The 10,720-nt window shown below is 54.5% G+C and overlaps 1 protein-coding gene across 3 annotated transcripts in view; it reads left to right on the top strand.

The window, feature by feature from the left end:
* The first annotated feature begins 7,028 nt into the window (after positions 1-7,028).
* The window catches only part of cmtm4 (CKLF-like MARVEL transmembrane domain containing 4), an 84,780-nt gene continuing 81,088 nt past the window's right edge, over positions 7,029-10,720 (top strand). For 2 of the 3 annotated variants that reach the window (XM_073070435.1, XM_073070434.1), the window contains exon 1: positions 7,029-7,405. In XM_073070435.1, the coding sequence (XP_072926536.1) occupies positions 7,220-7,405 (186 nt within the window). In that variant the 5' untranslated portion in view covers positions 7,029-7,219. The remainder of the gene's footprint in view (positions 7,406-10,720) is intronic. The other variant, XM_073070433.1, reaches the window with a different exon arrangement.

Here is a 10,720-nt window from a genome sequence, read left to right as displayed (position 1 = left end):
GATGTGAGACGCATCCTCCACTCCCCAAGAGAGAAAGAGGAATTAAAGAGAAAAGAAAGCTGAGCCAGATTGACAACGGAGTGCAGGTGCTGGAACCTGGGGCAAGACAAAGTTCCTGAAGAACTCATTGAACAGGCGGCATCTGTAGAGGCAGAAGGATGACCGAGACCTGGAACTGACAGGAAGCTGAAATAAAGTTAGATGTGGCCCTTGTGGCTAAAGGGATCGGGGGTATGGAGAGAAAGCAGGTACAGGGTTCTGAGTTGGATGATCAGCCATGATCATACTGAATGGCGGTGCAGGCTCGAAGGGCCGAATGGCCTACTCCTGCACCTATTTTCTATGTTTCTAAATCAGAACAGATTAGGAAGCACCGTGGGGTGTGCCCTGGAAGTGAAGTGCAGTCTTGATGATGTTCAGCAGGGTCTTCAGGAATGTTAACTCCACTAGGACAGAGAGGTTGGGAGAGACGGGAAGAGAGGCTGAGAGAGAGGGGAGAGTGGGCTATCGAGAGAGAAAGCAGATTGGATGATAGGGGATAGAGAGAGTGAGCTGGAGAGGGAGAGAATGGGGATAGAGAGAGGGTTTGGAGGGGAGAGGAGAATAGAGAAATAGAAGATGGGAGAGAGGGCAGATGGGGTGATTGAGAAAGCAGATAGAGAGACATGGGCAGACAGTGAAGGGGACAGAGAGAGAAGGATATAAGGGGGATGGGTAGAAAGGGAAATACAGGGGGTGATAGAGAGGGGAGTGGATAGAGTGAGGGGATAGAGAGGGAGTGGATAGAGTGAGAGGGATAGAGGGGGGAATGGATAGAGTGAGATGGATAGAGTGAGGGGGATAGAGGGGGGAATGGATAGAGTGAGATGGATAGTGAGGGGATAGAGGGGGGAATGGATAGAGTGAGGGGGATAGAGGGGAATGGATAGACTGAGGGTGATAGAGGGGAATGGATAGAGTGAGGGGGATAGAGGGGTAATGGATAGTGAGGGGATAGAGGGGGAATGGATAGAGTGAGAGGGATAGAGGGGGGAATGGATAGAGTGAGGGGGATAGAGGGGGAATGGATAGAGAGGGAGTGGATAGAGTGAGGGGATAGAGAGAATGAATAGAGTGAGAGGGATAGAGAGGAGTGGATAGAGTGAGGGGATAGAGAGGGAGTGGATAGAGTGAGAGGGATAGAGGGGGGAATGGATAGAGTGAGAGGGATAGAGGGGGAATGGATAGAAGTGAGGGGGATAGAGGGGGGAATGGATAGAGTGAGAGGGATAGAGGGGGGAATGGATAGAGGGGAATGGATAGAGTGAGGGGGATAGAGGGGAATGGATAGAGTGAGGGGGATAGAGGGGTAATGGATAGTGAGGGGATAGAGGGGGAATGGATAGAGTGAGGGGATAGAGGGGGAATGGATAGAGTGAGGGATGGGGGAGTGGATAGAGTGAGGGGGATAGAGGGGGGAATGGGCAGAGTGAGGGGGATAGAGGGGTAATGGATAGAGTGAGGGGGATAGAGGGGGGAATGGATAGAATGAGTGGGATAGAGGAGGAATGGATAGGGTGAGGGGGATAGGGGAAATGGATAGAATGAGGGGATAGAGGAGGAATGGATAGGGTGAGGGGGATAGGGGGAATGGATAGAATGAGGGGATAGAGGGGGAATGGATAGAATGAGGGGACAGGGGGAATGGGTAGAATGAGGGGATAGAGGGGGAATGGATAGAATGAGGGGATAGAGGGGGAATGGATAGAATGAGGGGATAGAGGGGGAATGGATAGAATGAGGGGACGGGGGAATGGATAGAATGAGGGGACATAGGGGGAATGGATAGAGTGAGGGGGATAGAGGGGAATGGATAGAGTGAGGGGGATAGAGGGAGGGGTTGGTGGGAGGAGTAGGGGAGAGGGGAGTGATGGGATTGTTTTGGGAGTGCAGATTGGAGATGATGGAGAGAGGGGAGAAGGGGGGGTAGGGAAGGGAAGAAGAGGGGGGTAGTATTGTTTTGGGAGAGTGAGAGGGGATTGGAGATGATCGAAGGGGAGTGTGGAGGGAGGGGAGAAGGGTGGGGAGGGGGATTGGAGATGATCGGAGGGGGAGAAGGATGGAGAGGGTGAGGGAGGGGATGGGGAAGGATTGTTTTGGGAGAGTGAGAGGGGATTGGAGATGATCGGAGGGGGAGAAGGGTGGGGAGGGGAGGGGGAAGGATTGTTTTGGGAGAGTGAGAGGGGATTGGAGATGATCGGAGGGGGAGAAGGGTGGGGAGGGGGAAGGATTGTTTTGGGAGAGTGAGAAGGGATTGGAGATGATCGGAGGGGGAGAAGGGTGGAGAGGGTGAGGGAGGGGAGGGGGAAGGATTGTTTTGGGAGAGTGAGAGCGGATTGGAGATGATCGGAGGGGGAGAAGGGTGGAGAGGGTGAGGGAGGGGAGGGGGAAGGATTGTTTTGGGAGAGTGAGAGGGGATTGGAGATGATCGGAGGGGGAGAAGGGTGGGGAGGGTGAGGGAGGGGAGGGGGAAGGATTGTTTTGGGAGAGTGAGAGGGGATTGGAGATGATCGGAGGGGGAGAAGGGTGGAGAGGGTGAGGGAGGGGAGGGGGAAGGATTGTTTTGGGAGAGTGAGAGGGGATTGGAGATGATCGGAGGGTGAGAAGGGTGGGGAGGGTGAGGGAGGGGAGGGGGAAGGATTGTTTTGGGAGAGTGAGAGGGGATTGGAGATGATCGGAGGGGGAGAAGGGTGGGGAGGGGAGGGGGAAGGATTGTTTTGGGAGAGTGAGAGGGGATTGGAGATGATCGGAGGGGGAGAAGGGTGGAGAGGGTGAGGGAGGGGAGGGGGAAGGATTGTTTTGGGAGAGTGAGAGGGGATTGGAGATGATCGGAGGGGGAGAAGGGTGGAGAGGGTGAGGGAGGGGAGGGGGAAGGATTGTTTTGGGAGAGAGAGAGGGGATTGGAGATGATCGGAGGGGGAGAAGGGTGGGGAGGGGAGGGGGAAGGATTGTTTTGGGAGAGTGAGAGGGGATTGGAGATGATCGGAGGGGGAGAAGGGTGGAGAGGGTGAGGGAGGGGAGGGGGAAGGATTGTTTTGGGAGAGAGAGAGGATTGGAGATGATCGGAGGGGGAGAAGGGTGGGGAGGGGAGGGGGAAGGATTGTTTTGGGAGAGTGAGAGGGGATTGGAGATGATCGGAGGGGGAGAAGGGTGGAGAGGGTGAGGGAGGGGAGGGGGAAGGATTGTTTTGGGAGAGAGAGAGGATTGGAGATGATCGGAGGGGGAGAAGGGTGGGGAGGGGAGGGGGAAGGATTGTTTTGGGAGAGTGAGAGGGGATTGGAGATGATCGGAGGGGGAGAAGGGTGGAGAGGGTGAGGGAGGGGAGGGGGAAGGATTGTTTTGGGAGAGAGAGAGGATTGGAGATGATCGGAGGGGGAGAAGGGTGGGGAGGGTGAGGGAGGGGGGGGAAGGATTGTTTTGGGAGAGTGAGAGAGGATTGGAGATGATCGGAGGGGGAGAAGGGTGGGGAGGGTTAGGGAGGGGAGGGGGAAGGATTGTTTTGGGAGAGTGAGAGGGGATTGGAGATGATCGGAGGGGGAGAAGGGTGGAGAGGGTGAGGGAGGGGAGGGGGAAGGATTGTTTTGGGAGAGAGAGAGGGGATTGGAGATGATCGGAGGGGGAGAAGGGTGGGGAGGGGAGGGGGAAGGATTGTTTTGGGAGAGTGAGAGGGGATTGGAGATGATCGGAGGGGGAGAAGGGTGGGGAGGGTGAGGGAGGGGGGGGAAGGATTGTTTTGGGAGAGTGAGAGAGGATTGGAGATGATCGGAGGGGGAGAAGGGTGGGGAGGGTTAGGGAGGGGAGGGGGAAGGATTGTTTTGGGAGAGTGAGAGGGGATTGGAGATGATCGGAGGGGGAGAAGGGTGGAGAGGGTGAGGGAGGGGAGGGGGAAGGATTGTTTTGGGAGAGTGAGAGCGGATTGGAGATGATCGGAGGGGGAGAAGGGTGGAGAGGGTGAGGGAGGGGAGGGGGAAGGATTGTTTTGGGAGAGTGAGAGGGGATTGGAGATGATCGGAGGGGGAGAAGGGTGGGGAGGGTGAGGGAGGGGAGGGGGAAGGATTGTTTTGGGAGAGTGAGAGGGGATTGGAGATGATCGGAGGGGGAGAAGGGTGGGGAGGGTGAGGGAGGGGAGGGGGAAGGATTGTTTTGGGAGAGTGAGAGGGGATTGGAGATGATTGGAGGGGGAGAAGGGTGGAGAGGGTGAGGGAGGGGAGGGGGAAGGATTGTTTTGGGAGAGTGAGAGGGGATTGGAGATGATCGGAGGGGGAGAAGGGTGGAGAGGGTGAGGGAGGGGAGGGGGAAGGATTGTTTTGGGAGAGAGAGAGGATTGGAGATGATCGGAGGGGGAGAAGGGTGGAGAGGGTGAGGGAGGGGAGGGGGAAGGATTGTTTTGGGAGAGTGAGAGGGGATTGGAGATGATCGGAGGGTGAGAAGGGTGGGGAGGGTGAGGGAGGGGAGGGGGAAGGATTGTTTTGGGAGAGTGAGAGGGGATTGGAGATGATCGGAGGGGGAGAAGGGTGGGGAGGGTGAGGGAGGGGAGGGGGAAGGATTGTTTTGGGAGAGTGAGAGGGGATTGGAGATGATTGGAGGGGGAGAAGGGTGGAGAGGGTGAGGGAGGGGAGGGGGAAGGATTGTTTTGGGAGAGTGAGAGGGGATTGGAGATGATCGGAGGGGGAGAAGGGTGGAGAGGGTGAGGGAGGGGAGGGGGAAGGATTGTTTTGGGAGAGAGAGAGGATTGGAGATGATCGGAGGGGGAGAAGGGTGGAGAGGGTGAGGGAGGGGAGGGGGAAGGATTGTTTTGGGAGAGTGAGAGGGGATTGGAGATGATCGGAGGGTGAGAAGGGTGGGGAGGGTGAGGGAGGGGAGGGGGAAGGATTGTTTTGGGAGAGTGAGAGGGGATTGGAGATGATCGGAGGGGGAGAAGGGTGGAGAGGGTGAGGGAGGGGAGGGGGAAGGATTGTTTTGGGAGAGAGAGAGGATTGGAGATGATCGGAGGGGGAGAAGGGTGGGGAGGGTGAGGGAGGGGGGGGAAGGATTGTTTTGGGAGAGTGAGAGAGGATTGGAGATGATCGGAGGGGGAGAAGGGTGGGGAGGGTTAGGGAGGGGAGGGGGAAGGATTGTTTTGGGAGAGTGAGAGGGGATTGGAGATGATCGGAGGGGGAGAAGGGTGGAGAGGGTGAGGGAGGGGAGGGGGAAGGATTGTTTTGGGAGAGTGAGAGCGGATTGGAGATGATCGGAGGGGGAGAAGGGTGGAGAGGGTGAGGGAGGGGAGGGGGAAGGATTGTTTTGGGAGAGTGAGAGGGGATTGGAGATGATCGGAGGGGGAGAAGGGTGGGGAGGGTGAGGGAGGGGAGGGGGAAGGATTGTTTTGGGAGAGTGAGAGGGGATTGGAGATGATCGGAGGGGGAGAAGGGTGGGGAGGGTGAGGGAGGGGAGGGGGAAGGATTGTTTTGGGAGAGTGAGAGGGGATTGGAGATGATTGGAGGGGGAGAAGGGTGGAGAGGGTGAGGGAGGGGAGGGGGAAGGATTGTTTTGGGAGAGTGAGAGGGGATTGGAGATGATCGGAGGGGGAGAAGGGTGGGGAGGGTGAGGGAGGGGAGGGGGAAGGATTGTTTTGGGAGAGAGAGAGGGGATTGGAGATGATCGGAGGGGGAGAAGGGTGGAGAGGGTGAGGGAGGGGAGGGGGAAGGATTGTTTTGGGAGAGTGAGAGGGGATTGGAGATGATCGGAGGGGGAGAAGGGTGGGGAGGGTGAGGGAGGGGAGGGGGAAGGATTGTTTTGGGAGAGTGAGAGGGGATTGGAGATGATCGGAGGGGGAGAAGGGTGGAGAGGGTGAGGGAGGGGAGGGGGAAGGATTGTTTTGGGAGAGTGAGAGGGGATTGGAGATGATCGGAGGGTGAGAAGGGTGGGGAGGGTGAGGGAGGGGAGGGGGAAGGATTGTTTTGGGAGAGTGAGAGGGGATTGGAGATGATCGGAGGGGGAGAAGGGTGGGGAGGGGAGGGGGAAGGATTGTTTTGGGAGAGTGAGAGGGGATTGGAGATGATCGGAGGGGGAGAAGGGTGGGGAGGGTGTGGGAGGGGAGGGGGAAGGATTGTTTTGGGAGAGAGAGAGGGGATTGGAGATGATCGGAGGGGGAGAAGGGTGGAGAGGGTGAGGGAGGGGAGGGGGAAGGATTGTTTTGGGAGAGTGAGAGGGGATTGGAGATGATCGGAGGGGGAGAAGGGTGGGGAGGGTGAGTGAGGGGAGGGGGAAGGATTGTTTTGGGAGAGTGAGGGGATTGGAGATGATCGGAGGGGGAGAAGGGTGGAGAGGGTGAGGGAGGGGAGGGGGAAGGATTGTTTTGGGAGAGAGAGAGGGGATTGGAGATGATCGGAGGGGGAGAAGGGTGGGGAGGGTGAGGGAGGGGAGGGGGAAGGATTGTTTTGGGAGAGTGAGAGGGGATTGGAGATGATCGGAGGGGGAGAAGGGTGGAGAGGGTGAGGGAGGGGAGGGGGAAGGATTGTTTTGGGAGAGAGAGAGGATTGGAGATGATCGGAGGGGGAGAAGGGTGGGGAGGGTGAGGGAGGGGAGGGGGAAGGATTGTTTTGGGAGAGTGAGAGGGGATTGGAGATGATCGGAGGGGGAGAAGGGTGGGGAGGGGAGGGGGAAGGATTGTTTTGGGAGAGTGAGAGGGGATTGGAGATGATCGGAGGGGGAGAAGGGTGGGGAGGGGAGGGGGAAGGATTGTTTTGGGAGAGTGAGAGGGGATTGGAGATGATCGGAGGGGGAGAAGGGTGGAGAGGGTGAGGGAGGGGAGGGGGAAGGATTGTTTTGGGAGAGAGAGAGGGGATTGGAGATGATCGGAGGGGGAGAAGGGTGGGGAGGGTGAGGGAGGGGTGGGGGAAGGATCGTTTTGGGAGAGAGAGAGGATTGGAGATGATCGGAGCAGGGAGGGGCTGGGATGGAGTGTTTGGGGCGGGGAAGATGGGAGGAGGGAGGGAGGGAGAGAGAGAGCGGGAGGTGTCGGGGAGGCGGGCGGCAGAGAGAGGGAGCTCGAGTCCCGGTCATGTTGCAGCGGCTCCGTCTCCACACAAAGTTTGCCGGCGGCCGCGCTCCCCGGGTTGTTGGCGCCGCCGATCCGCGCTGCATCCCCGCCGCTGCCGCTCGGTGCCCCCGCCCGTGAGCGGGGATCCCAGCCGCCTGGATGATGAGGAATTCCCGGGAAGCGGACGGGTTCGAGGGGGAGGCGGCCAGCACGTCCATGATGAGCGGGGCGAGCAGCCCGTATCAGCCGACCACGGAGCCGGTGCTACCCGGCCGCCGGCTGAATCTCAGGTGTGACCCCGACTACCTGCGCTCCACCCTCGGGGTGCTCAAAGTGCTGCAAGTGGTGAGTGCGGGGCGGCTGGGGAGGGGAGCTCAAGCACAGACATTCACAGGTAGAGACAGACAGACGCACAGAGAGAGGACACACACACACACACGCACACAGACACAGAGACACACAAACACACACACAAGCACACAGACACAGACACACACACAAACACAGACACACAAACACACACACAGACACACAAACACACACAGACACACACACACAGACACACAAACACACAGACACACACACACAGAGACACACAAACACACACACACACACAAACACAGTCACACACACACACACACACACACACAAGCACACACACAGAGACACAAACACACACACACACAGTCACACACATGCAGACAGACACACACACACACAGACTTATCCACACTACATGTAACAATGCTGCTGAAAGAAATGGAGGAATAATGGGGAATTGTGGCCCATTTGGACTAACTTCAAATGTTGGCAAGATGCTTGCTGCGATATTTTATGGAAGATGTGTTAACGGCGCACTTTGAAAATGAAGTGCTTATGCAGAGTCAACATGGAATTTAGTTGTGTTTGGCAAATCTAATAGAATTTCTTGAGATGTCACTAGCAGGGTGGTAGAGCGCCTTCCGGCAGGCAGCTGGACATAAGGTTCACGGAATAGGAACTCCTGGCGCTCTCGGGGACAGAGTCACTGTTCGACAAAATGACGGGAAATTGTATTGGAGCGAGGTGTTTGTGACAGGTTTGTACCGGGTTACGAACAGGACCTCAGCTGTTGGTAACTTACAACTTGGAATCGGTTCACCATTGTGACGGGTACCAAGGTAGAGTGAAAAGCTTGTGGTGTATATTGTTTATCCAGATCAGGTCATTACACGGTGCGCTGAGCTAGAACATACTGTACAGGCCCTGTGGCCCACCATGTTGTCAACCTTTCAACCTACTCCTAGATCAACCTAACCCTTCCCTCCTACATAGCCCTCCATTTCTCTTTCATCCATGGGCCTGTCTAAGAGTCTCTTAAATACCCTGAATGTATCTCTCTGCCACTAGCACTGGCAGTACATTCCGCACACCCACCAGTCTATGTAAAGAAACCTACCCCCATACTTTCCTCCAATCAGCCATCTCCATGCTGGGAAGGAGTTTCGGTTGTCCATGATCTATGCCTCTTGCCATCTGGTAGACCTCTGTCAGGCCACCTCTCTTCCCCCAGCTCCAACAAGGTAACGAGGTAGAACAAGTTAAAGTAGTGACAGTGCAAATCAAAGTGTTGGTTACAAAGTGCAGTGCAGGTAAATGATAAAAGGCAGGATCATAACCAGGTAGATTGTGAGGTCAAGAGTCTGTCTTATTGTACGAGGGTCTGATAGAAGCTGTCCTGGAGCCTGGTGGTTCGTGCTTTCAGGCTGTTGTACCTTCTGCCTGATGGGAGAGGGACGAGAATGTCTGGGGTGATTCTGCTGGTGGCTTTACTGAGACCAGGAGGTACAGACAAAGCCTATGGTTTCTGTGATGGGCTGAGCTGTGTCCACAACTCTTTCCTGTTCATTGTGGTTACTGGCAAAGCGTGGCCACAGACAGCTGTGAAGGCAAGTGTCTTTGAGTATACTTAAAGCAGAGGTTGATAGGTTCTTGATTAATCAGGGTGTCAAAGGTTATGAGGAGAAGGCAGGAGAATGGGTTTGAAAGGGATAATGGTGGAATAATGGAACAGGCTCAATGGACCGAATGGCCTCATTCTGTTCTTATGGTTTTTTGCTGCTACAAACAGTGTTTATGCGTATCCATACGTCACTGCATTTTCGTGCTGTGTAAGCATGCAGGTACAGCAGGCAGTGAAGAAAGCTAATGGCATGTTGGCCTTCATAACAAGGGGAGTTGAGTATAGGAGCAAAGAGATCCTTCTGCAGCTGTACAGGGCCCTGGTGAGACCCCACCTGGAGTATTGTGTGCAGGTTTGGTCTCCAAATTTGTGGAAGGACATTTTTGCTGTTGAGGGAGTGCAGCGTAGGTTCACGAGGTTAATTCCTGGGATGGCAGGACTGTCATATATTGAAAGATTGGAGCGACTGGGCTTGTATACACTGGAATTTAGAAGGATGAGAGGGGATCTGATTGAAACATATAAGATTATTAAGGGATTGGACACGCTAGAGGCAGGAAACACGTTCCCAATGTTGGAGGAGTCCAGAACCAGAAGCCACAGTTTAAGAATAAGGGGTAGGCCATTTAGAATGGAGTTGAGGAAAATCTTTTTCACCCAGAGAGTTGTAGATCTGTGAATGCTCTGCCTCAGAAGGCAGTGGAGGCCAATTCTCTGGATGCTTTCAAGAAAGAGTTAGATAGAGCTCTTAAAGATAGCGGAGTCAAGGGATATGGGGAGAAGGCAGGAACGGGGTACTGATTGTGGATGATCAGCCATGATCACAGTGAATGGTGGTGCTGGCTGGAAGGGCCAAATGGCCTACTCTAGCATCTATTGTCTATTGCGCTGACAATAGGCTTGATTTGACCTTTCCTGTCTCCAGTGGCTCCTCACGTCAGTGACCTCATTCATCTTTAATGGGCATTGTACTCTCCCTCATCACTCTTATACTTACAATATAGAACAGCACAGGCCCTTCGGCCCACAATGTCATGTCGACCTTTTAATCTACTTCAAAATTAATCTAACCCTTCCCTCCCACATAACCCTTCAGTTTTCTATCATCCATTTGCCTATCCAAGAGTCTTACGTGTCCCTAATGTATCTGCCAAGCCATGATTCATCAGGCTAGGGTGCTTTATGCTGCAATGATAAAAATAGGTTTGGCTCAACGGGGACCAGCTGAATTTTTTCAGCCTCCTGGGGAAGTTGAGGCTTTGGCGAACTTTCTTGGTCATGATATCAACATACTTAGAAATGGACAGACTATCGATGAAGTTCACCATTCAGGAGTTTCAGGTTCTCAGCTGTCTCAGGCTCAACGCCGCTGATGTAGGCAGAAGCACCTCCACCCGATGTCGGCAGAGTGTCTGCACCAGCTGATATACCAACATGACCAAGTCTGCTGATGTACTTGTGTAGAATGATCTGTCTAGGTGGCAAAACTGTTCACTGTCGTATTTTGGTACATGCAATAGTGGTTATTATTCTATAGATTAATTGAGTGTACCCTCAAGAAAATGAATCTCAGGGTTGTATATGGTGACATATACAGTATATACATTGATTATAAACTTACTTTGAACTCTTAATAAACAACTCTAACGTCAGCACACACGTAAATGCTGGAGGAACTAAACAGTTCAGACAGTATCTATGAAGAGGAATAAACAGTG

Source organism: Hemitrygon akajei, chromosome 17, assembly GCF_048418815.1.
Source record: "Hemitrygon akajei chromosome 17, sHemAka1.3, whole genome shotgun sequence".
Taxonomy (NCBI): domain Eukaryota; kingdom Metazoa; phylum Chordata; class Chondrichthyes; order Myliobatiformes; family Dasyatidae; genus Hemitrygon; species Hemitrygon akajei.
The sequence above is the reverse complement of the archived record's forward strand: the minus strand, read 5'-3'. Positions and strand labels throughout refer to the sequence as shown.